The 27,623-nt window shown below is 38.8% G+C and overlaps 1 protein-coding gene across 2 annotated transcripts in view; it reads left to right on the top strand.

Annotated features, from left to right (window-relative positions):
* The window catches only part of iglon5 (IgLON family member 5), a 153,365-nt gene that overhangs the window by 75,133 nt on the left and 50,609 nt on the right, over window positions 1–27,623 (top strand). The window contains exon 1 of one of the 2 annotated variants that reach the window (XM_028012725.1): window positions 25,022–25,389. The exons of the other annotated variant lie outside the window; for it this stretch is intronic. Coding sequence (XP_027868526.1) covers window positions 25,029–25,389 — 361 coding nt within the window. The 5' untranslated portion in view covers window positions 25,022–25,028. Of the gene's footprint in view, window positions 1–25,021; window positions 25,390–27,623 lie in introns of those variants that run through there. 2 annotated transcript variants of the gene reach the window in all.

The raw sequence follows: 27,623 nt of genomic DNA, 5'->3' as shown, positions 1-27,623 counted from the left end.
TCAAAGAAAAGTACAACTTTGAGTCCCACACTGTTCTGACCTTCATCTCTAAAATGGCGTCCAAAATGCATCTAAAATACTTAATAGTGCCAACCTGTTACAGCAGCGAAAATAGTTCACTGATAGGCACCTCCGAACTATCACATCTCAAACCCTATCACCAAATTTTAATGAACTTCTTGCAAATAAATGATTCCATGCCTGTCATAAAGCACAGGAAAAAAATCATTAGGTTTTCTATTATGTTTGTTTTATTTTTCATGCAATAGCAGGATTAATCCTCCAATTTTATACTCAAAGAAGTCTGATCAAACAAAATTACCTAATTCTTTAACATTATTTTAAGACCATTTGGAGAGCTTTTGCCTCATTTTCCTGACTGAAAACATTTCTAATGACCATTATAGATGTTAATGTGAGAAGAAGGGCAATGGCCAGGGTAAGCGGCCTGTGAAAACATGTCAATGTATTTTTTACCGACTTTTATTAACAGAGTTTGCTGCTTATTTAATAATTCATCCCAAAGCCACTGACCCACTCAATTAAATTTCCTAGCCTTCTGTATTACATTTTTCCTTTTCTTCAAGAATGCATAGGAAATAAAGCAATTTCAATATTCAAACAGTTGCAGGGAGGCGTAAACAAGCGGAGGAGAACTGGTAAATGTGATTGCCTTGGTAATTAGAGACAGAGGGCGAAAAGCAGTGGATGAAAGGGAAAGGTGAATGGACGAGAGGATGCGTTAGTCATATCTGAAACGCATACGTGACAAGATTATGCAAAAGAAAAATAGGAGGAGATTACAAAGGGGCGAGAGGGGAGAAGACAAATGGGAAGTCGTAGGAGGATGAAGAAACCGGATGAGGTTTTGTAGCCCTGAGGTGTAGGCTTAGGCTCCTGTGACCTCACCACTGAAAGGCCAGAGGATTAGCTTTTTATGCTTTTTGTTAAATAGATTTGTAAAGAAAATGAAAAAAAAAGATTAAAGAAACGAAATATAAAGTAAATGTACACAGAATGCTTACGCTTGAGTCTTTGTTGGCTGTACAGTACAACTATCCTGTGCATGGCAGCTGCTGCTGGTGTGGAGGTTTGATCAATAGTAACTTGCTGTTCATAAAAGCACTTTTTAGTTTTTCAGAAAGAGGAAACCTGTCAACGTCCCTGTGGGGTCGCTCATGGCCTTTTCTGCCATGGCTTTGATGGAGGTCAAATGACAGCGCTTGTGTCTGTATGCCTGTGTGTGAAATGCCCTTGGCTGTCCCTTTTGTGTGGGTATTTTACCATTGTTGACCAATGCATTCTTATCCCTTATCTGGAGCATTGGACTGGGATTAAAAGTGTAAAGTGTGAATTAGCTTTGTTCATACATCAGTAACAAACATATCTGGGTTAACAGAAGTATTTTTGTCTACTCCGACCAGACTTCCCTTTAGGAACTGATTCTTGGACCTATGTGTTTTTTCCATTGTGCATTTTCCTTTAGTGCTACGCAAATGATATTGCTGTAAGGTCAACAACTCAATGCAATTATGTGTCCACTGTTGCCACTTCATTGCTTAGGAAGAGAGATTGCTGCAAAGTCAATCCTGTGGTGCAATTGCTTGGCTTCCTTACATAGATACATTTCTACAAATTAGCTTTCCAAACTGAACCAATCAAATCTAATCTGTCTATATATAAACTGGGCCTGATTTTCTTGTAAAGCGGCCTTATTTGACATTAGCTGTGAAATGGCCTTATATAGATAAATTTAATTTAATTCAATAAATTTGACTCTGACTTAAGCCTGCATGTGTACCTATAGTTCACATTGCTCCTCCAAAGCTCATTCAGTCATAAATGCTGGCAGCATTGGAAAAATAAATTCGCAGAGAACACGGAGAGGCATGTATCCAACGGTGTTGGAAAGTGGGGAGTGGCTGTTTTGATGTGGAGTTGCTCGAGGTGATGCTGGCAGTGGTGCGATGATAGCAGAACTCGAAGGAGGCCACTGGCAACCTGCAAGAAGGCGGCAAACAAGATCAATGACACGGCGGGTGCGGCCAGAACAAAGTGCTTGGGCCCTGTGTGTTGATGTGTTGGAAATTGCATCTTCAGGAAACATGCTTGATGAGATTGTGGGATCAATAGAGAAGGGTTGCTGCCAGGCTGCTGAGCGGCTGGAGAGGCAAGGGAGGAGAGTATGGGCCTGAATGAGAATTGCAGAGGATATAGACCAAGGCTCAGTAACCTCTGTCTGATGGTCTAATACAATATGTCACCTCACCCACCAGAGGGGTTGAGCCTGTAAGGTTGGGGGGAAGGGGGTTTGGCTACAGTAAAGACCGTTTAGGTCTTTGGAATACAGAAGCAAATTGAACAGATTCAATTCCAGCACAGCAATCTTCGGATTGGCTCGGAGGCTTTAACCAGGCTGGGCTGTGTAATGGACCTGCCATGCGTCCAGCAAATGTAAGTGATGCCACTAATCAAATAACCTGTCTCATTTACATTAATGCTGCACATTAATGGACTGTGAATTAAGCCTGTAGCAGCAAACTGGCACCACTGCAGATAGAGACAAACAGAAATACCAGGAATACAAAGGAAGTTGGTGTTTAAAATTACTTTACAGACATTTAATCGTACGTAACATGCAAATACTTTTATTTGCTCTTCTTTTCATCCCTTCTTTCTTTCTCTGAGGCACATTAAGAAACACACATCGTCTCTCTGAAACTCCCTGATTACACAGTCATTCATGAAGTCGCCGTACACACATGAACACACTCGCACATACAAAACACTAGTCCAAGTTAAGTAATGCTGCAGAGATTTTTTTCCCCACCCCTCTTATACAAGGCTGTTTCTATAGCAACAGGCTTCAGTTTCTGGCACTCGAAGGGGAAATATACAGGAAGTATAAATGCCTCCAGGGGGCACATTGGGGTCTTTGGGTGGGAGGGGAGGTTAAAGGGTCAGGACTCAATGACGGACATAGCTGTTTGTGGACAAACTTACGCTAAGTACCACTCTTGAAACACTGAAGACAAAAGAAAGAATTACTGTTTATGATCTTCATGTTCGTCTCCTTTACTTTTGCTTCTCATTCAGATAAAGCAGTTCATTTAAACTCATCAGAAAGATCAGATTTACATCTGAGCACCTTCTACAAAATGTCCCATTCAAGGAGGGTCAGGAAATATTTCAACCTCAAGGCCTAACATGGATGTTGAATGTGTCAGGAGTTTATGCACGTTTCTTCTGGTATCTGCTTTCTGTCTTTTCTTTTTCTTATTGAAATTCTCCAGCAGGTCTGTTTCTACCCTCCCGCTGGGCTTAGAGATTTATTCTGTTCACTTTTTGAGCTGGTTTCATGGAAGATTTATCAACGTCTTACCTATAATCTCGACAGCGGAGTGACCAAGGCTATGTAAGTGCTGAGGAATCCTTTGGTCCTGAAATATATCCCCAAGCATGGAAAACACATTACATATGCAGCACCATGCAACTGCAGCTTGATTATCTGCTGCAAGAAAAGTTTTTTCTTTTTTTTCCCTTCTTCTTTCTCTGAAAATGACTGTCTGTTTTTGTTGTGGAAAAACTGCCTGAAGGGGACGTGCTGATAGCTTGGCAGTAGTATTAGTGAACTGGGGCCACTTTTGCACCTCAATCCTGCTTGACTTAGTGCAATATTATTATCATCTTCTTTTTTCCCTTCACCTCACTTTATCTCTAAAGAGATTTGCAGTATAACAGTGAAACAGATCTAAGCTTTTGTTTTCATAATTTTGTTGCTCCTGGTTACTGTGACTTTCACTTGGACTATCTCTTTTCTTTACCATAACTTTTGTTCTTTATTTTCATTGTCATCTCTTTGCTTTTATCTCTACTGGTGTTTCACTTTAAAGGCCCCTTTTTAGCATCTACTTCAAAATAACTGTGACTGGCACATTCATGTGCAATTTTATCACATTCTTGCCTTCTAAAAAGAAGGATTTTTTTTCAAAGCAAGGCTTACAGATATATATTTCTCTGGCAAACCTGCTCTTCATGTTTGGGTTTCTTTAATTCAGTTCTTTTTAGTGATTCTAGTTTAATTATGTTTATTTATTAATTGTGTCTAGACATTTTTGCTATGGTTGGATTCATTTCTTTGCTCCCCTGTTTACTCTTCCTTGTCCCACTCTCTCTCTTCACACCTGTGGCCCATTAGCTTATCAGACCCTGTCTATTGTTCCATCACTCACTCTTACAGTATTTAAACACTTCTCCTCGCTGGTTCCTCCTCTTAAGTCTCGTTACTTACCTGTTACTCTACTACCGTTTGCTCCTGTATTGCTGTGTCCACTATGGTTTTCTAAGTTTTTGTTCATCAATTCTTTATTACACTTTCATTGCATACTTGCTGCCTTTGCCTTTCTGCATTTGGATCCATCACCACCACAAAATGACAAAAAGTGTATTTAAGTTGGATAATTAAAAAAAAATTATAAAATGTGAATACATATCTGTGCACTAAAAACAGAAGTTAAAATAAAACTATAAACCAGATATGCAAAGGACAGTAGGAATTTTAGTTGAAATGAGAATCTGTGCAAATAAAGTAGGGATGTAAATATGTATTTAGTTTGTCGGGAGCAATGATGGTTATAAAGTCTAACAGCTGCTGAAAGGAAAGATCTGTAGTGATGCTCCTTTTGTGCACTTAGGATGCAGGAGGTTGTTACTGACTTTAAAGTAATATGTAAAAAATCCAACTGAAAAATGCCCAGGTTTTATTGTGAATGTACTTTTTGTTGTTTTATTAAATAAGAACTCTTCACATTAGAAAGTCAATCTACATTGCAATTTTAGTGATCAAGAAAAATGTGTATTACAATGGGTTTTAAAATAAATAAAAAATTATGACTTTTTTCCCACAATTTTATAATCTTTTTAAATATGCCATTTCTACAGAGGATTTTAGAACCCTTGTTTCTTACTTTGTTTCTAGACTTTCTGTCTATGTTTAAGCAATATCTATGCTTTTGACTCTCATTGTCAAAAGCATAGATAGTGCCAACTATTTATGCTAACAACTTCCTTTCGGTTTGAAGGAAGTTGTGGTTAATTTCATCAACTATCTTTCAAATACCTGCTCATCAAACTGCCTTTACTTCACATGACTACCGCAACTGTGGCAAATAAAAGCACACTGACGTCAATTGCAATGACATCCAAATAATCTTACAAGCTAGGAAAGCCCAGATAATGTGAAAGTCGACATGCATTCAGCAAGGTTAACTTGCTTATCATTAACCACTATACAGGTAATGGTTACTGGACATAGACTACTTTAGTTAATCAGCTAAGTTCAGCTAAATTAATAAATGTTAATGGCCATTGTTATTGCAGAGTGTTGTGATGTGCTCAAGACTCTTCCACACATTTGTTAATTGAGCCTTAGCTGAGTGTGTCCTAAAATAATATGTGGACTACATTAAGTCTGACTTGTTTTGTGGTCCATATCAGTGTTCAAACTTTGAAAATGGCTGATTAAAGGTTTACAGGCCTAGCAAGATTGTATACATGGGCTTGTGTTGAGGATGCTGTTCTGGTTCAAGTATTAAGCCTTCTTATGAAAGAATTGATGAGAACTGTAGCAGAGATATACATTTTCTTCATAGTGTTGTGAATTAAAAAGGTCAGATGGGACATGAGGTTATAGTTAAGTAGGAGAATGATTATATTTCTTTTAGTTTTTATTATGGCTTGCTCACCTCGCACTATAATTCCTATACCTATAAGGTTAAAAGCTCCTGGCAGCCCTCTTCCTGTGTCTATTAAAAATGTCAAAGTAAGGCTGAACTATTTGAAGTTATAATTAGACAATAAAGACTGAGGTGAACTGGACTTGAACATGCAATTTTTGAGCCACCTGAATATAGAGAGATAGCTTTGCTCCTTCTGTGAACTCTGCATGAGTTAGCTGAAACCTGGCAGGCCAATTTGGAATTCCATGATCGACTTAAAAACTTTGACGATGCCTCTGACTGGCATCTTTAAATTAGTTTGTCTGTTTTTGTCTCCATTGCATTTGTGTCCTAGTGCTCCCTTGAGTCTGTGAGATTCTTTTTCTTTCTCTTCTCTTTTCAGTTTTTTTTTAAATATTTCATCTTCACATCATTTCTATTTTTTGCCCCTTTTTGCCACTCCTCTAGGTAACCTTGTTTACCTTTGTTCTCCCTCAATCAGACTTGGATGAGCCCAATTTTTCAGAACCCTTGTTCCTTACCCGGTTTCTAGACTTTCTACGGGAATGAACAAATCTGATGATCAATTCTCTCTCTGCTCCTACAGCACACACCAAATTGCCACAGAGGGCAAAGATCAGCTGAGCCAGTCTGTCTGCCAGCCAATTACAACGCCACATCACCAACACTGCTGTTGCCACCCCCACCTGTGTACCTCTATGCTTCCATCCATTTCTGTCCACTTCCTTCTTCTGTTACATGCTGCAATCGCAAGACTCTCATTTTATCACTTTTAATTACAGGCTGTGCCAAAGGTCTCCCTCCTACAGTTGATTGTCTTACACCTCCAACCACTCTATCAATCCTCCAACAGAAGTTTACCCTTTCCAACTTGTTCCCAATTATCACCCAAGTTGCTCTTTTTTTTTGCCCAATTGTTACTTGATATGTTTCATCTTTTTCTTCCACATACACAAGCATGGCAGATCCCCGCTGAGCTCCCAGTCCTCTAGATATTATTCACTCTCCTCTAATTAAATGCTGTCTGATATAAACACCCATTTTGTAGTACTCTGAGATTTCCTTACTGAAGGTGTAACAGTCATGTAATGCATTCTCATTAAATACATATCTCTTACATAACATGGGCCCAAGAGTCCGTGGGCCCATATAAATGTTACTTTACATTTCTTGCAAAGGAAATATGTCATCAGGACTCGCATGACAAATTTGACTTTGAAAATTTCAATCCCAACTGTTAGCACACTTAGCTAAAAATGTCATAATATGTTTTTTCTTTCAAATCTTCCTGGTTTAGTAAATTTAAGGTTTTTTGGAATGCACTCTGTGATATTTACAACTTACATACTCACTTCCATACCACCAACATCTCATTATAGGAAAATGTATACATACATTTTGGTTCCAAGCCATTCTTACCTAGTTATCTTTTTGCATTTATCACATGAAAACCATAAACCGCAAGATATTTTATTGGGATCTATTTAGAAAAATAACACAAAGTAGAGCATAATATTGCAGTGAAAAAAAAGGACACATGGTTAAAGTTTTTTCTTTTAGTAAGGCATGCACACAGACACTGACCTTTTGGGCAGTTCTTCTTAAAATAGCCTTTGTCTAAAGTCTTTTGCAAGTACTAACATTTTTTTCTTTTGAATGGACCTACCGGTAGGTCCATTCAACTTCACGGCAGTTCTGACTGTAAAACAAACAAAAAAAAAAACTTTTTCACAGCATACTCCCTGCACCATGTTTCATAGTGTGTGGGGCATCATTCAAAGTGATGAGCAATGTTAGTCTTTATGGCAATAGTTAATTTTACCAGACCACATCCTTTCACATATTTGCTCTTTTCTCTTCATAAATGAAACAGTTTTTTTTTCTCTTGCCACCCTTCCATAAGCTTTACATTTGGGAAGTGCACAGTTAAGATTTAGCTCTCAATAGAATTTCAAACTTGAAATGTGGATCTCTGAAACTCCTCTGGAGTTGCCCTGGACTTCTTAAATGTTTGTTATTTTGGTTAATTTCCTCTCTGCCTGGCTTGTCATTTCAGGTGAATGGCCATGTTTTGGTATGTATGCAATTTTGCTATACCCTCAGTTTTCAGATGATGCATTTAATTGGTACTTACTGAGATATCAAAAGCTAATATTATTGCTTTATAACCCAATTCTGTTTTAAAATTGTTTATGTTGTTCCTGCTTGCTTTGTTGTTTGGTTGTTATGATATTTTTTCAAAACTAATCTCTAAGAAACCTCTGATGCCCTCCCAAAGTAGCTGCTACGGTTAAATTACACATATTTATGTGGACTCTATTTACAAATGAAGTGATCTCTGAATGTAATAGTTGCACTGTAGTACTGTAATGGTAAATGTTTTAAATACCTCTACCACTACCTAAAAACATTTGCTGTTTAAACCCTCAGCAGCCTTTCATCTTTTGTATAGCAGTAGTAGTATCTGACATGTTACTCTACCAACAGAGTCACAAGGTCAGTAGTTAACAGCTCTCTTGAACTAGCTTGCTTCCTGCTGAAATCCTCATTTCTCAACTGAAAGGCATATTAAAATGTGAGAATGTAAACCTAATGGGCTTACAGGTTAAACACCAAGTTCATCAGTTAGGACTGTTTACATTTAAGCATGCTTTGAGGAGGAGAGGCAAGATTGACAGTTTAGTTCAAGAAAATTGTGTGAAATGCAACCATAGCTCCAACAAAAAGACAGAAGCCTTCTCTCAGCATGCTGTGTTTCTGCTCATTATAAAACTGTCAAAAGAGCAGGCTGAAAACCCTCAAACCCCCTTGTCTTACGAATAGTCAGAAACAGCAATGTTGAACAAGGCTTAGCCTCTCTGTTTTGGTGTCAGGTTGTGTTAACAGCAGAACAATTATTTGTCCCATTCATCTGTAGTGTTTTTGACCTCTTATCCTCTCTGTGCAGCCAGAAGCCTCCCTCTGACTCCTCACCTCAATTTGCTGCTTCACATCCAAAGACCAGGGCTTCAAAGTTCTTGTGATGGGTGTGCCTGTCGAACCCCGTGTTTCAGAGGTTCCCTTTGATGTAAAATTTTGGTCTGGAACATTTCACAAGCAACTTATTTTCAAGTCATTTCCTTGATTTTCTATTGATTCCAATCTGCCTTGGTTGTGTGGAAAAGGAGGGGGAGAGAGACAAGAATGAGGTCGGTGGATCGATGTTAGCTTCACTTCTCTTGGGTGTAACTCTGAATGAATTTTTGATGAAGGTCCTTTACCAATTCTGTTTTCCATTCTGAGTTAATGAAATAAAACTACCAGAATTGTTTGCTTTTTATTTTAATCCTAAATGCTACCACAAAATTGAATTTTCCATGCAACATTTAGCAATTTCCATTTTCATTGAACTTGCAACCGGTGCGACTGCAGGATGTCAGTCATTATTGGAAATCATTGAAGGACATTAATTCGTAAGCTCAAGGCCAACTTTGGAAATAATTAAAGCAAACATCTGTGTCCAAAGTAAATATTGGGAATGTTCTGCACAGCATTAGTAAATCTTGCCCTGCAGCCATTTCTGTGCTTTCAGGTACACCTGAGATTGTAGCCACGTTGCTGCCTCTGAAAATGGACAGAGAGCATTTCCTGCTGTAGCCATACAGTCTAAGATGTAGGGAGACACTATTGCCATACAAATGAGAATCACAGATGCTCTCCCTCTTCAAAATACAATCAAATTGACTTGCTGTGTATGCCCATGTAATCAGGAAACCTTGTAATTAATTAAGGCAGGGTAGTAGACCTTAAAACTTTAATTCACCAATGGCACAGCTGCATGTTGCAGTCTCCTCTGTGTACTCTGCAGCTCCATGCTTATTCCTGGAGTGACTCCCTCACCACCCATCCACCATGGCTTTGGCCAACCGTGCAAATGGCAAATGGACACTGGGCACCCCAGCGGTCCTTTCAGCCTATGTCTTATTCATGAGCAGAGGTCGGTGCAATGCTCCTCGTCACACACCATGTCAGAAACACACTCTGCCCTCTGCACTGAAGCCCTGCTAGCTCTGCCTCTCCAAACCTCTTCTTACTGGCTGAAAACTGCCATGACATTTTCACTTTATGTGCTGCTTTGCTGTTATCCTGCCTTGCAAGGGAAGGTGATAATAGAAATAGCCAGCCGTAATGCCAGGAAACAGTCTGCTGAAATGTAATCTTGCACAGAGCCCAGCCTCACAGCTAGTTACCGCTACTCTAAGCTGCTGAGTGAATACGATCACATAATTACTGGTGGTGTTTCTGTTTATTGCAGCACATCAGTGTGGGGAATGTAATGTAGTCATGGTTCAGGCAGAAATGCAAGACTTCACATCCCAACAAGCGTCTTATAAAGAGCAGAGAATACAGCAGAGCAGGAGAGGTTAGATGATTACATGCTTCTGTTGTTTCATGAAGATGGGTCCAACGTCCCGGTCATCTGTGACATCAGCAGTCTGACATTCAGGATGAAATGTCTACTATGCAGCTCTTGCTCTACTAAGCTGGTGAAGTCAATAAAGTAATAAAGCCATATTGAGCACTGGGGCTTTGTTTAAAGGTCGGGTCATTTTTGGTGGCCAAGTGAATGTGGTGGTTGTTTAGAAGATGGTGACATTATCAACAATAATATGGGAGCTCAAGAGAGAACTAATGCAGTAATTATATTCATCTTTAGGGGATAAGTACAATTACAAGGACTTTTCTCCTTTTGACCTCATATTAAAGTAACAAGATCAGTATTGGTGCCCACCTGAGATTTTTGCCTCTTAACACCTTAGATACATATGCTGAGATGAGTGGACATGAGCCTCATTGAAGAATTTCACTTTTATAGCGTAGTGGCTTTTTTTCTTTTCTTGGAGCTGACAGTGTCATTGAGAATCAACTGATCAATTAAATTTTAACAAGACGCTAGTGATGGCCTCTCTGCTGGTTTTAAACATCCAATCTATCACGGCCGAGCCGCTCCCCTTTTTTGCTTTCTATCTGCTTCTGCTAAATGGATTGGGGATAAAATTATCTCTTGATTAAATTTTAATTAAAAAACGGTTAAAATTTTCTCTCCTCCTTTCCTCAGCACTCTTAACAAACAAAAACTGTTCTCCCCAGGTGGGTAGCATCTCACTTCGATGACTTAGAAACTACTCCATTCTCTCCTGGGATGCTGATTATTTCCCAGCTTCTTTTATTAGAACAGTAGATCAGCACAATTCCACTCCAAAGAAGAGGGACATTGTAAAAACCATTTTCTTCACACATTTGCATTCTGGATACATAATGTAAAGATCTTGACTATTCTGGATACTTTTGCTTGAGTGTCATAACTCAACAGTTAAGTCCAGTCAGTCCAGGGAAGCAGAAATCAACTCTAATCCTCTTATCTATTTAATCTATCTAGCTATGACCCTTTAGGTGCTGACTTGATCTTGCTCGACAATCATATCTTTTGACCTTTGCCTATGCTCTCTGTCTTGGTCTGACTAAGGCCAAGGCCAGGTATGTGCATATCAACACTAACATTGCAGTAAGGGGTTCATCTTCTCAAATATCCCCTTCTCTGAAGTCAATGGAGGTCCAGAATTTAATTAAGAAATTGAGTAAATGATTCCCATTTGGCTAGTTCTACCCACACCGGCTCCCCCTGTGGAGGATGGTGGGAGTTGTGTGTGTTTCTGTGCACTATCCAATTTCTCATTCCTCTATAAACTCCATGGTGCCAAAGTATGGGGCACTGTTTTTCTGTAGTGATGTCACATTTAGTTGTTTGTGTGCATCAGCATTCCTCCGTGTGCTTTTGTCCGGTCATCCTCCGGCTGTGCTGCTGCTTCTTAATGACCCATGCAGTTCCTGGGAGCCCCGGTTGTCACTGCATCGTGACTAACAGTCTGGGTAGATTGGCTACTGCCAAAAAGCCCAGCCCCGGCCAAGCCCCCTGCGTGCATCAGCCTCCATCAAACACACACAGACCCCCATGCATCCCCCCTCCAAAAAAATACACACCACCATGTCTCCTGCTGCTTAGATTCTTTCAAATCTGTTTATGTTGCTATGGATGATTGCCTGAAGACCCCATTATGAGTTGATGTGCTTGGAGGGTGTAGAATGTATATGAAGACTGAGAAAATGTGTGTGTGTCTATTTGGGAATGTTTGTGTGTGCTGACTGGACATATATTACATCCATGTGTAAAGCTGAGATTGATTGTGCTGCTGTAAAAGACTGCAGCTCAAAGGAATTTTTATTTTTATAGCATGGGATAACACCAGAGCTTTATTAACCTGCTTTGGGCCATAGGGCAGATATGAGTCCTCTGTTTGAACTCCTGTTTTTGATTTAAACACAGCACCATGCAGAAAAAAAATAAAATTCATAATGCAGATGTAAAATTAGGCTTGGTTGTAGTTGATAGCCATTAAACAAGGACTCAGCATCACCAAAACTGAAAATTTCAAGACCATGCTGAGCATCTGAATATCTTAAACGTGGCATGATTGCCATGTTCTTAATATAAAATAAACAGCAGTTGGGCACACAAACACACAGAAGACATATGAGAAATTAATTTAACTGAAATTGGTTCTCATTTTTGCACTTGAGTGAATTGTGTTGTTCAGAAATTTTTTTTTGTGGAAAACAGCTCTAACTACTTGACTTCCAGCAGTCAGTTTTTCAGACAGAGAGCAGGATGGGAAAGTCTTGAGGACCAATTGTTATAGGTTGTGTGGTAGTACACACAAAACCATTAAACTACCCTTGCTGGGCGTGCCGTGGTGGCGTAGGGGTTAGCACGACCCATGTTTGGAGGCCTTGAGTCCTCAACGTGGCCGTCGCGGGTTCGACTGCTGGACCCGACGATATTTGCCGCATGTCTTCCTCCTTTTTTTTCCCCTTTTCTTATCAGCCTTCTTTCATATAAGGGACACTAGAGCCCACAAAAGACCCCCTAGAAGGGTAAAAAAACCCTTGCTTAGTGCAATGAAGAAGGTGTCCCACCAAAGCCTTCTCTTTTTATTTTATTTTATTTTGGACTTCTGATAACATGAAAAATAAAATAAGATGTTGCAGTTGCAACCTTTTCTTTTTATCATGATGTTTAGTACACTGATGTAAATCAGTGTACAAGGACTCAGCATCCTTGTAGTACACTGATGTAAATCAGTGTACTAAACATCATGATAAAAAGAAAAGGTTGCAACTGCAACATCTTATTTTATTTTTCATGTTATCAGAAGTCCAATATGATATGAGAAAACATCATGAAGTGTGCTGGCGGGGGTGGAGTTTCACAGGAGCTTGACTTGGTGTGTCTTGTGGACCGAGTCCACAAAACTTGGTGTACAAGTGTGGACCTTGAAGGATGTGTGCATAAACCAGTGTCTTGCAATCATATGACCGTGGGTCTACTGTTCGACCTCCGTCAATAGTTCACACAGTCATACCAAAACTGGACAATAACACATCCAAAAACTGCTAACTGGTTCAGTGAGTCTAAATTTTAGCAGTGATATCAGCAGGATGGTAGGGTCAAAAAAAAAAAAAAGAAAAAAAAAAACATTTAAAAGCTATTTCACAGAGGACTATGCCACAAATCTTAAGTTGTTTTTTCCTTATGAATTCTCTGCACTTCAGTAACCTCTGCATTTTTCAGGAACTGATCCTGTCAGATATCAATCTTTAGGATATGGTGTAACAAGGACTTGGAATAAAGAGTGTTCAGCCAAAAACTCTGCTGCATCTATATGATCGAAACCTGTCAAAATCACTCAGAATGTAAGAACGCCTTTTTGAATCAGACATAATTAGGGAATGAATACAAGCTTGGATCTAACCCAGGACTAGTAAGACTGAATAAAGTGGTTGATGATACATTTAAACCAAAGCAGCATTGCCTATGTAACATCTTAAACTATTACAGTTTTCACCTCAGTGTCTTATCAAACTATCAACATCAAAAACAGGAAATCAGAACTTCTAACATAAGATGCAGCAAAATCTAATTTTCTGTTTAGACTCAAATATAACACGGTGCCTCAAGACTACAGCAAAAGCCTACTGAAATAATGCCAGGACTCCACTTCAGTGAGACAGGCACACAAAAGCTTGCCTTGTACACCAGACAAAAAAAGAGTTGCCTCAACACAGAGACTTGGCTTTCTTCTAGCAGAGGAAAAAAGTATTCATCTCTCAGATTGCCTTCCTTGCACTTGGGCAGGGTGATAGACTTGTAATGCTTTGGGATTTTTTGTCAGTCAGTGAACTGTGGGACCCTGTCAGCACAGCTGGTATCATTGGAAAAGAGCTCTTCATTAAAATTCTAGTAAGACAAAGTACATCTTGTCTGCAGTAAAACATGGTTTAAGGGCGTTTTTAATCAACAATCGAGTCAAATATTTGTAATTTGCTGCCAAAATGATTGTAAAACAGATATGAGTCTGGATTCAGACCCAAACAGCCTTCAAGGGCAAAGATTTTAATGAACTGTTCAAGAGTGATCAGAAAAAATATATTTTTAAAGCTTAGTCATACAGATATAATTTTATTGCTGAAAGTACTGATAAGCATGAATGACTGCAGAATATCTATCAACTCAAAATAGGGTTAAACTTTACAAATATCATCTTTAACCCTTTGTTTTCCCATTATATTTTACTGATGATTTTTTCCACCAACAATGTTTCCATAATCTTGCTGGTTATCAAAAATTTTAGAGAAACTTAAATAGGGTTGTGTAAAATATCTGTTAAAATATGTTCCACCTCATTTTATAAGGAATTGCCAACAATATTTAAATAGCATGAATACATGTATGTGTTTGTAGAGGCAGAAGCAAACTAAAAAGCTGTTTAGGGACCCCTGAACTTCGGCCCCATAAATGCTTGAAGTTTAAACTGATGTTTTTAACATATAGAAGTCCCAGTAAATCATATTATCTCCTGTACATAATAGATATTATTCATGTGCTCATGCAGGGACAAAGACAAACTTTGTTTTGTTTTCCACATAGGTCAAAAATTTTAATATCAGTTTTATCTGACAAGAGCACCTTCTTTCAAATTTTGGTTATGTCCCAAGCATGGCTTGTACCAAAGTGCAAATGGTACTAATTATGATTTCCTTTCAAGAATAGTTTTCTTTTTGCCACTATTTCATAAAGGTTGTATCTGCAGATTGTACTACTAATAGGTGTGATGTTGACAGATTCTCCAACAGTTGCTGTCAGTCTCTGCAGATTCTAGTTACTTCTGTGAACAAACATCTCCTTGTCACGCTGGTCAGGTCAGATGAATGTTTTAACTTGGTAAATATCTTGCTGTACTCTTGTGTGAATACTGTGAAAACAATTGGTTGCACTTGACTTTATGAAGAGGTATAGGAATATAGGGTGCTCAATACTTATGCATGCAGCTTTTTATGATAAAATGTTTTGAAACCTATGTCCTTTTGCTTTCCCCTCACAATTACATCCTACTTTGCATTAGTCTCATAAAATGCATTGAAGATTGAAGATGTAACATAACAGAATTTAAAGTTCAGGGGTGCAGATATTTTTTAGGCACTGTAAGATTACACATGTGACTGAGGTCGGTGAGTGATGAGTTGTGTGCTGTCAGAAATCACGGGATTTTCCATTGACTAAATTCAAAGTGTACCTTATATAGCTACATCTCTTCTCATAACAGATTTATGCGGGCATAAACAACTCTTGGAGATTTAAAGACGGACAAAATGAGAGAAAGAGGAGCGAGGAAGAGAGAACCCTCACGTCCTTTTAACTGGATCCCATAAATCACAGACAGTTGCCTGGCAGGATTATGATGTCAAATAAAAAGTTGTGTGTGTGCACTCCCCTATAGCCTGTGTCTGATGAGATATTGCTGACGATGGGGCAGGTGGAAAGGCCTTGACGAAGCATTTGAAGTAACGTTCAGTTGCTGATGAAGAAACGATACATAAATCCACCTCATGTGGGGTGACAGCTGAGCAACTTGAAAAGGTTCAGCACCAAGAAACCGAACAGGTGGATTAAAAGCTGAAACAGACGTGTAAAATGTGCATGTGCAGTAAGAGGCGGGCACAGAATGTGTTTGCGTATGCATCAGAGAGACTGAGGCTGTTGGAGAAGAATTTGGATGGCTTAGTTAAATTATCAAGAGGGAAAGAAAATAAGGCTGGAATATGATTCAGATATTACAAGAGAAGTGAAGTGGGAGAGTGTTTAGAGGCAAAAGAAACAAGATGGAATGAATATGAGTGAGGGAAGAGAGAGTCCATCACAGATCTCTGGTTGCAGCCTTCAATCAATTATTAACGGCATGCAGATTAGCAGTCGGGCGACAAACGATGCAGTGATGACTGTCAGTTCCCCCGCACTGCCGCCTACCCAGGGAATGGGCCAGAATGAGAAAACTGCAGGAAGAAGATAGAGTAGAAAATCAGGGATGGGAGAGGAATTGTTGCAAAAAAAAGTTGAGAAAACTTATTTTATAACTTGTTTATTCCTTTGGGAGATAAAAATGGGAGAGACAATGTGACTTTATTTGCAAAATCTGAGAAAATTAAGTTGTCACATGTTTCCACATTTAGATAACAGTATAGTTTAGTTTTCCAATAGGGTCTCTGAAGAAGGATATCTGGAGGCCGAATCATTTGTCAGATAAGTGGAGGATTATAAAGTCTATTGTGTTACTTTCAAATTTTTGCTTGTTTATTTAGAACAATGCTGCTAATTAATGAAAATTATTGTTTGTCTTAAACAGTGGCTCTTTTTAATCATCAGGGGAACAATCAAGGCACTTATCAGTAAACAAACAAAAGTCAGAATAAATAACGCTTTTTCTTGATTAAAAAAAAGTATTACTAAAAATTGTGAAGCAATAGTCATTACCATGAAAAATGGCTCCAGCTCAATCAGATTGGATGGAGAGCATTTGTGAACAGTAAGTTTTAAGTTTTGCCTCAGATTTACAGTTACATTCAGGTCTGGACTTTAAAGAGGCCAATTTCACAGGAGTGCTGATGCACTAAAATTAAAATGAGCAAAACCGGAGCCAAGGAGACAAAACTCATATTAACACGACAGCTAGCAGCTTCATACGTTTTGCAAAACACTGTGATTTGCTGAACAGTAAACATGCTTATATATGTTTGACACTGAAATTGTTCATAATGTGTCTAAGTGTTCTACTTTTTACAAATAGTTTCAGGTGTTTTGTTAATTCTGTGAAGTGTTATGAAAAACCCTGTTTTCTAATTTGTGTTTAATAAATTGAAAAATATGTAAACCATAACGTTCTTGCCTCTGAATTATGGTTAAGTAAGCTTGCGTAACATTTCATCCATACATTATTGTTCCTCAAATTCACAGTTGTGCATTACTTTATGTTGCCCTGTCACATAAAATCTCAATTACATACATTTAACATTGTGCTTGTAGCAAAACATGTACAGAAATCTATTGCATCTATTACAAGATGCAATAGATCTCACATCTACAATTCACTGTAGATGTGAGATTATAATAGATTGAAACACCTACACAGAAAATTATGCACCAGAGAGAGCAGGTAGTCTTAAATATGAATGAGTAGTCTGTGTCATTTCCCTAAACAATCAACACAAGATCAGGGATTTTCTACACTCTTTTGTATCGCGAGCAATTCATCTTAAATGTCATCACTATCTAATTGTATCAAGCTGATGTTTTGCCAGTTTTTTTCTGCAAAGTTTCCATGTAGTCATTGCACTTAACATCTGCAGTCTCTGTGTTTGAGAACAGCTCTCACCCGGGGGGCTCTGAAAGCAACCAGCGTTGTCAGGGGAAATGATGATTTTGATGACGAGGCAGTTTGTTTGCAGAGGTTAGAGAGACAGTTGAAAAGGAAGGGTGTCTGAAATAAAGTGAGTAAATCAGGAGGAAAAGCTTCAAGGGGAGGGATTGGTTGGCCTTTAAACACACAATGGTAGATCTTTCAAGGGCACCACAGCTGGGACGTCCTTGAGTAAGCACAATTAACCTATATGCCCAATGGTACTATACATAGCTTTCTATAGAGGTTAACATAAATAGTGTTGAGCAATGCTGTTTGAGCATGTTATATCTCCCTGAATTCATAAATCATTCAGTGTTACCTCAGGATGCGTTGACCCTACGGGGACATTCGAACTAGACAGTACATTCCTTCAGATGACCCAGTATTTACAGTACTAACTCTATTTATCTTTTATTTATGTTTGAGCTGTGGACTTGCTGAAGCAAAGCAAACATGATTCCCTGCTGAGGCCATCTCAGATCAGTGCATGTACCAATTTTAAACGTGCATTAAACGAGTTTCCTCTCCAAAAGGAAGTGTAGATTCAAATACATCAGGATTTCATTACTTTTGCCACATTTACATGTAAACTGAAGTTCGACAAACCTGGTTAGGGTTACCAAACACCCTCCCATTTACTTAGCATGTTGGACTGCAGCAAAAAAATGGCTTGGAAAACACAAAAACCCTCACACACATACAGACAGATGTAAAATAACCTTCCCAAAAATGCTGCCATGGCTCACTTTTGAATTGGAAAGCTTTTAGCTAGGCTACAGTGATAACCACCACTCCAAATGCTGATCCGTTCCTATCATCATTCGTGATAACGCAGAATTTGATAGATGCAGTAAACAACTGAGACCTCTTGGCAACTTTTAGCTTTCTTCATATGCTTTTTCTGATATTTCTAAATTTCTGTCATGTAAGTTAACATAACTATTGTCAGCCACATGTTTGACTACAACTCAAAAGGTAAAAGTGTAAAAATATATACCCATCAAGAAAGCAGGAGTTTGCTTTAATATTTCTTTAGTTTGTTGTCCCCACAAAAAAAGTTTACGTTGGAAATAATTATATGGATTGATATAGCATGCTTTGTACAGCTGAGTTTTCTGAACTTCAAAACCTGTTAAAAAATAATATACATAACACCTTAAAGCAAAGGGAAACTCTGAATTTTTGCTGTGATTTATAGTTGTTTTTCTCACAGTCCAAGGACAGAATGAATTAAGCATGGAGTACTGCAAGCTATACGTGGGGTAAAAAGGGAAAGCTGATAAGGCTGTGTTGCTGGTCGGAAAGGTGGCAAGAGCAACTCAAGGGTTGTACTCCTTGCCCAAAGCCATCCCCGCAGGGAAAGAGGTTTTAGACTCACCAGAAAGAAACAAGGATTTGCAATTAACTGGAGTGCCACCTTGGAAAAAAAATGATGAGAGTGTGGGTGTGAAAAACAAAAGACAAAAATTCTCTAAAACTCGAGATGTGTGTGTGCTATGAACACCTGCCTGCCTGAAGCGTGCACATAATTCCATGCAAAGGAGGAACGGGGGCTTAAATGAGAAGATATTCACACATGTGTTTCGAGCAACTTTTTTTTTTTAAAGAGAGGTGTTGGCAGACGGTCTGCTGCTGCACCGTTTTGTCTTCCTTTCTCTCTCCAGTTTGTTAAGCCAGGGCCCTGCCACCAGGGGCTGCCTGCTGCACCATCTGTGGCTGCAAAGTGCCCAAAATTCATTAGTGGAGAGAATAAGCAAGATGAAGAGCAAATATCTACCAAGAGAATGCCACAGATGGAGAGAAAGGGGCAGGAAGGAAGAAGCGGGGGACCAAGAGGGCTGCAGAAAATGTGTTTTGAAGCTTTTTTTTAATGGAAAATCTTTCTCAAAAGAATTTTTGAAGAGTTGCAATGAGAGAAAGGAAAAGCGGTAGGAAAGAGTGTCAGAGCAGAGTCAAGTAGGTGCACTGAGAAAACGAGTGCAGGGAGAGACGATGCAAAGCGAAAGAGAAAAATGCGAGGAACGGAGTGAGGCAAATGGAGAAATGAGGCGGAGAAGGAGTGACAAAAGAGATGGAACCTCGAGGGGATGGGAGCCAAAGAAGAGGAAAAGATGACGAAGACGAAGGAAGACTAACAGGGGGTCTCTGCAAAGAGGGGAGATGTGCTTTGTGCCTGTCAGAGTTTGACTAAAGATCTGGATTTGTGTGACACAATCTTCACCAAATCTCAAACATCGACATTCTGCCTGTGTCTGTCTTTATCTGGGGAGTTCTGCCTCTCATGCTCTGCCCCCTCTATCCTCATTACTTTTACTTTATTTTCAGTCCCTTAAACCTGTTCTGTTCTTCGCTACACTAAAATGATCACCTGATGATCTGCCATGGCAGGTGACTGGAGCAGTTTTAAAGACGTATTCACCAAAAATGGTCAGTTGTTTGATTTTTACTCACTTCTCTAAAACTAAGTCCTCTTCTGGTTCCCAAGTGCTGCCCAACATTGTCATCATCTTTCTGACACCTCCTCTATCTCCCATGCCAACCTCCTTGTCCCCCAACTCCGTTTCATCCTCATCATCTATCTGCAGCGCTGACTCATGATTCCCACGGGGCCAGTGAGGTGACAGGGATCGCAGGCCTTTGTGGAACTTGTATGCTTAGATAAGCGACTGAATTAGACGTAGGAGAAGATCAGCTGTGGCACGGCCGGGGAGAGGAGATGAGCAACTGCTTATGTGAGAAGATAAGAACAGAGGGAGGCAAAAGAGGAGAGCCGAAAAGCTGCGGAACAGGAAAAAGAGGAGGCAGGCTGGGTAGGATGTAGCAGAGAAGATAGGCAAAGTTATTGTAGGAGGTGTTAGGAACACAGATGGAGAGTAACATGATCTGATAGCTGCAATTGTTTTACTTTTTGCACTTTCCATTTGATATTACCCTTAAGATTTATTATGAGTCATGTATTTTGTTCTTTGCCAGACATTTGCTCCCACAATGTACCGTTAAATCACAACCCCAGCAGACTGAGGAGATAGTAACAAAGATGTGTCAATGCATTTTTGACACTTTAACTTAAGTGCAACATCATTTCCGTTCATGTGTGAACTAATGTTTTAATGTATGCATGTCAACTACATGTGACCCAGTGGAGATAAAAATATTTCTACTATTGAGCAAAATTCAATATCAAAAGTATATTTACATTTACGTTAAGTTTGTATGTAGTCCAGCTGTGCTTTGCCCATTTACATAAACAAACTGGCACCGATCTGCAAATAGCATTTTTAGAGAATAAGAAGTTTGCACTCAAGCTGCTCAGTGATGAAGTGGTTGGCACTGTTGCTTTGCAGCAACAAGAATATCATATTTGAATGCCTGCCTGGACTTTGACTGGCAACTCCTCTGTGGTGTACCCAGCCTCTTGGGCAATGACTATTACATTTAGGCCCCACCTGTAAAATAAGCAGTTATTGAAGGATAGATGGCTGGCAAACTCTTTCATACATATCCCATATTGCTTTATTTGCCAGAAATGTCAACTAGAATAACAAAGACGGTCTTAATCACAACCATAAGCTTCACTCAGAACGACTTACTTTGCTTCTTTGATGCTTTGTTTTTGTCTCTTTGCACCCAGACAGTCAGAACTGTCAAGTTGTTGATTATTTTGATGTTATCAGCAGTCGTAATCATGTTGTAAAAGAACTTCAGTGAAGTTACAGAAGTTATTTTTTAATTTTTATGTTTATAATGCTTTTTACATGAGCAAATACTGTCTATAAGGTTGGACAAATAAAGAAAAAAATATTGCAATACCATAAAAAATAAAGCAAACTAAGCAGACTAATCACTGATTATACATTGTTCTGATTTTTCATCAATTTGAAAGTTAAAATGTAGACTTTCCAATTAGGAACAGAACCTGAAAGAACATATGTGAGGTGAGACAGAACTGCAGTGAGAACCAGAGAATAGTTCACCTAGAGATCATCTGAACAAACTAGAAGCAGGCAAGAAAACTGATTTGCATCAAGCTACTTTTTCTTATCATGTCTCTCACAATTGGAATACATTTCCAAGTTACATAAGGGACATTTCATTCTCATCTCATTAAAAAATAAACATCTTTAAAAACTGGCTCTTGGAAAGCCAAAAATGTCAACATTGGGTATATGCAAAGATATATAGATTTTAAGGTAGTTTTGTGTATTTCTTATTCTATAGATTTTGTGCTACAATGTATGATGTTCTACCACCAACTGTAAACTTAGTTTGCAACAGGGTAAACTTCTACTTCTTCCAGTTCGAAATTCTTGTAGTTCTCTTCTTTTGTGGATTTTTTAGACAAACCAATTTATCCACCAAATTGTTGTCAGTTATTATAATAAGCTAGGAAAAAAACAGCAAGACACTCTTTTTTTCTCTTCTGTTGTTTTCCTTAAGCAGCCACCACAAATATCAGGTTTTATTTTATGATGCCACAATAACTTTAAGTTCAAGGCTCGATTTTAAGCTACAGTTTCAACAGCAAAATTACAAACCACAATACATTAGTGTAATTATTAATGCATTATGGTTTTCCTTCAGATGATTTCTATTGCGTTATAAATTAGATCAAATCTGCAGTTGAAAGCAAATTTTAGCCACTAAATGGACATTGCAGTATAATGGAGATAAGCAGTCAGAATGGAACATCAATGAAGCCACTCCAAATGTTATTTGTGTTATAACTACTTATGCTAGCTCAAGCAAACAAGGCTAACATTGCCCTCGTTGCTTAGAACTTGTGAATAGTTCAAGTTTAATGGTCCTCTTATGTCACCTCGGAAAAAAGAATGGGCTGTTTACCTGTATATAAGCACTCTGATTTAAAAACGTTTAACCAGTTTCAAGACGAACAAAAATGCTGGAGCGACCAGAGTTTTATCTGGCAGAATAGAGCAGAAAGTAATGCATCACTGAACTACCCTACACTGACATTCACTTGTTGACAAAAGCCTGTCCACTAACCCCTTGATTACAAGAAAGAAAAAATTGACTTCTTGGAAAAATATCTGGTCTGTCATTGCATGGAAACAAAATAAGTGTGTCACCATTTTCATCTTTCATAAAACTGCAGTGCTGAAGTAACAAGCACTGCAGTTACTTAACAGTGCCTTAACAGTCATTGTCAGTTAAGGCAATAACTGCTGCATGTTATGTATCCTGACCAACTAATGTCAGCTTCCTATGCTTATGTTGCTTTATGATGAGCTAAGCAGTAATTCTGCACATTAAGGCCTTTAAAATTAATACTATTAAATTTACAGGGTACTTATTGTATGTTTTTGCTTAACGCAATTAATCAAAGCAAAAACAATAAATAGATGCAATAAACAACATTAATAATTAAATTCAACCCAGTTTAGTATATTTATATGTCATCAATTCAGAACAAATTTCATTTAACATTGTGTTAATATACTGTACTTTTTCAGTTTTGTACAGACTTCGGGTCAGGAGCGCATCCTCCCAAGATATCAATAACAATTTCTACTGCTGGTGGTATTTTTAAGCAATAGCTAGCAGGGAATTTTGGGGATTAAAGCCAAATTTGTCATTTTAGATTTTCTCTGGCATTCTTTTTCACTGACAGTAGTTTTCAAATGTATCTGTAGCTGCAGGCAGAATGGTTATTGGCATCTTCATGTAAAGCCATCGTTTTTACACCACCGGGGGTTTCTATTTGACCATTATTAGCCTCATTATAGAAACACTGTCAGCACAGACACTAGCCTGGTGTGAATCCAATCAGCAGTTCTCATGTGGGTAAGGTAAAAAGTGTGACCAGTCTTTTTCTTTAAACATTCTCTCACATTCACTGGGCCATGGTAACATTTCCAAAATACTAAGACAGCAATGCACACGTAAGGATAATTTTAGTTGAGCATGTGATAGTTACCTCAAAAATATGAAAAAAAGAAGAAATTCTTCTTTTATTTTATGCAGTTGTTAGATTTTCTTTACGAGACTTTATAAAAGATCAGAATTTGGAATAATAATTTCAGGAACGGCTGAAAATTAAATTGTTTAACTTGTTATATTGGGACGTTAGTTGTGAGTGAGGGTTGTTTTTCAAACAACAGAAGTAAAATCAGAAAATAGTAGTGAGGCATGCCACTACACAGTTATCTGAGAAAAAATAAAAATGTAACTGCAATACAGACAGTCTGTCAGTTTCTATGTATTCATGAGAGTGTGAAATTGTTCTGCATCAGCATTGTTATACACATGCAAACATAAACTTTGTGCCGTATTGCAAGAAACAGAAACTGACAGGCTAATGCAGGGAGAGGGCAAAGAAACTGAACAAACAGCAGGGCAGCACAGACAGAAACAAGCAGAAAACAAAGTGACATTTTATGCAGTCCAAGACGGAGCATCAAGGGATTAAAGTTTGTAAGAATGTATATATGTTGCTTTGCAGAGTAGAATAAGATATATATTTTTAAAAGAATATCTTACCCTTAACCTGTTAAAGTAAAGTAAATGTTTAAGATTAGATTTCAAAAATGAACTAAATGTGACATCTTATTCATAGGCAACTCAAAAAATGAAAAGATTTAGCAAAAATAGGTGAAGCTGATTGCTGCAAAGTGGGTACACCAGAGAGAGTAAATTACATTGCCACAGAAGAACTCCTGGAACACTCTGAACGCAAGAGATTCATGATAAGTTGTATAAAATGTAAAATAATAATTTCTGCTATTTTTTCCCTTTCCCTTAATAACCTTATCTGTGGCCTCTTCTCTTCAATCAAAAGTTTTTTTTTCTTTTAATCATGAGCTGAATGTCGTGAGTCATGCATAGTCATGGCTTTCTGGAAGTTAGTGTTGATTTTAATCTTATACCCCAGACGCTTGTGCAAATGCAGAGAGTAAACATCTGGCTAATGTTTTCTCGGGTCATTTGCAGAGGAAGTTGGTGCCACTGTGTTATGGAGTGAGGGAGGATAATGAGGCAGCTTGTAAAAGGTTCAAAATTGTGTGATAAAAAGCAATCTTGCTTATGACACAGTCTCTTGCACTTGTGCTTAATAATAATAATGAAGAATGACATGAAAATGAAGGAACATGACCAAATGTTTCTTCTATATCTATAAACTGGAGCTATGAAGGTTGTTGCAGCACATTAACAAATAACTTATACAATAGATATGTTCATTCCAACGTCATTATGTGCTGCATAATTTTCAGTGATCTTTGTCAGGCAGCAATCACGGTCTTTGTCAGAGTATTTTCTTTTTGATTCCTGCACTGTTATTTGCATTGAATTCTGTCTGTTCAAGATGATTTGTCATACCATGACGATTCCTTCATAAATTGTGACCTAGATGACCCAGTGTTTGTTTTCACAAATGCAGAAAAAATTTCACAAATGAATCATGTTTTTGACTATGATCGCCGATCTCCGACTCATCCCAGATATGTCCAGCACACCGGGGACGTCTCACTTCTCCCGGCCAGGTGGAAGTGTACGCAGGCCGCGACGAGAACGTAAACAAAGGCGGGGTAAGCGTGGAGGGGTGCGAGCTAGGCTAAAGCTAACACCACACCGGCTCCCTTTACCCAGCATTTTCCTCGCCAATGTCCGTTCTCTGGCTAATAAAATGGATGAGTTACGACTATCCATCACGAGTGACAGACGGATTATGGACTCAAATGTCATGTTTTTCACTGAAACGTGGCTAAACAACAGCTGCCCGGACAACACTATCCAGCTAAGTGGACGCCACACACACCGAGCCGACAGGACAGCAGATGACTCCGGCAAGACCAGAGGCAGAGGTTTGTGCATTTATATTAACAAAGCTTGGTGCACAGACTCTGCTACTACCGAGAGTCACTGCTCACAGAATGTGGAGTTTTTAATGGTCAAATGCAGACCTTATTACCTCCCAAGGGAATTCACCTCGATCATCCTCACTGCCGTGTACACCCCCGGCCCCGCCCCCCCGGATGCTAATGCCAAGCTAGCCATGAAAGAACTCTATGCGGCTATTAGCAAACACCAAACTAAATACCCCGAGGCTGGTTTTATTGTTGCAGGTGATTTCAATCATTCCAACGTGAAGACAGTTCTTCCTAGATTCCACCAACATGTCTCCTGCCACACCAGAGGACCAGTGTTGTATAAAGTACTGAAATCTCAGAGTCAAGTAAAAGTATAAGTACCTCTCCAAAATATGACTTTGGTAAAAGTCGAAGTCACTGACTGAAATGTTACTTGAGTTAAAGTCTTAAAGTATCTGAAACTTCTTGTACTTAAGTATGGAAATTACTGTAAAAATTGATGTACTCAAGTAATGTAATGAAAAGTACAAGTAAAAAGTAAAACAAGGCAAATGCAGTTTGAATGACATTTTTTATATTTTGGTAAACTTGTCAAATACACTTAAAATGATGTACCCAACCAAGTGCAGGCAAAATTAAACCTGCTAATAGATATACCTGCAGGCATCATTTAGTTAAGAAAATTAGGTGCTTTACCTATAGCACAAGGTTAACTTAACCTGCTTTACAACTGAACCAGCTTCTTAGTAAACCCTCCAGGACAGAAAATACAAAGTTTTTGTAAGCCTCAAGTTTCCCTTCAAGTAAGGTCAGTGCTGAAAATGAGAAAAATAAATAGTACAGAAAATGCGGCCAACATGAAGAAAAAGAGCTGTTACGATTACTCTACTTCACAAATCAGTGAATCAGTCAATGCTACAGTCAGTAGGTGGTGCACACAACTGGTCATTATGCAAAAGAAAAAAAGAATTGGGAGGGAAATGCAGCTTATTGGCATCTGTAAACCTGGTTTTGAACTTGCATCCCTTTCCTATATTCGTTCAATTTAGTCTAAATTGCTATCGCTATGGCTTCCATCCCCCCTTGAACAGAGGAGTCTAGGTAGCCTGCTACAGTCAACATTAAGCCTAAGCTAAATACACCACGTGTGGAACTGAAACAATGCCAAACAAAGTTCATTTATGGTCAACATTTCACAATACAGTAGTGCCTAGTGACCAAGCTATAGTTACTGAAACAGGAGGATTATAACCATTTCATAAGACGTTGCCTCGATGTGTTTCTTCAAGTGGGACGGGGAGTTTTTGTAAGATAGAATTTCCACATCTTCGGGCAGGAATAACATAAACTGCATGCGGTACGACGAATCTTTAACACCCACGAAAGAGTGTACTGTGTCATGGGCTCTCATCACCAGCTGGTGGTTCCCCTGGAGCCGTGTCCGACGTAGTTGCAGTCGTTGTGGTCTCCGTCTCCTCCTCCATGTGGCTGCGGCTGATTGCGAGACTTGCTTTGTGTTTAATGGGAGAAGCGAAACAGGTGTATCCTATTGGTGGTGATGAACAAGCCCAGGCAAGTAGGCTACGGACTTTGTTCGGTAGCCTACTTGCTACTTGCTAATCAGTAGGTGGGATCAAAACACTTGCGTTTCTCTCTCTCGCTTTTTTGTAACGAGTAACTAAACCACACATTGAAAATGTATCGGAGTAAAAGTACGCAATTAAGTTCGGAAATATAGTGAAGTAAAAGTGAAAGTCATCAAAAATGTTCATACTCGAGGAAAGTATGAAGTACTCCAAAATATACTTAAGTAAAGTAGTGAAGTATTTTTACTTCGTTACTATACAACACTGCAGAGGACCATGTCTGGACCATGTCTACTCCAATCTGGCTGGAGCCTACAATGTGACATACAATGTACATACATAGTTTTGTACATCTGTAAATAAATATTTGTATCTCGTAGAGCACTTCTGGATAGATGCAAACTACATCTTGTTGCTTGTACTTGTGACAGTGCAATGACAATAAAGTTGAATTCTATTCTATTCTATGTTTCAAAGAATCTCCATCCTGGTCATTGCCTTCCTATGCGATCAGTTCAATTCTCATCTCCCTTCAGTGAGCAGTCGGGCCTTTCTCCCCTTGCCCTTTATTTCTCCAGTTGAAGTTCAACCAGACCATCCAGCAAACAGAATGAGTAGTACAGAAAGATGGCATTGATTTTC

Source organism: Xiphophorus couchianus, chromosome 3, assembly GCF_001444195.1.
Source record: "Xiphophorus couchianus chromosome 3, X_couchianus-1.0, whole genome shotgun sequence".
NCBI lineage: Eukaryota > Metazoa > Chordata > Actinopteri > Cyprinodontiformes > Poeciliidae > Xiphophorus > Xiphophorus couchianus.
Note: the sequence above shows the minus strand (reverse complement) of the source record. Positions and strands in the feature narration are given on the sequence as shown.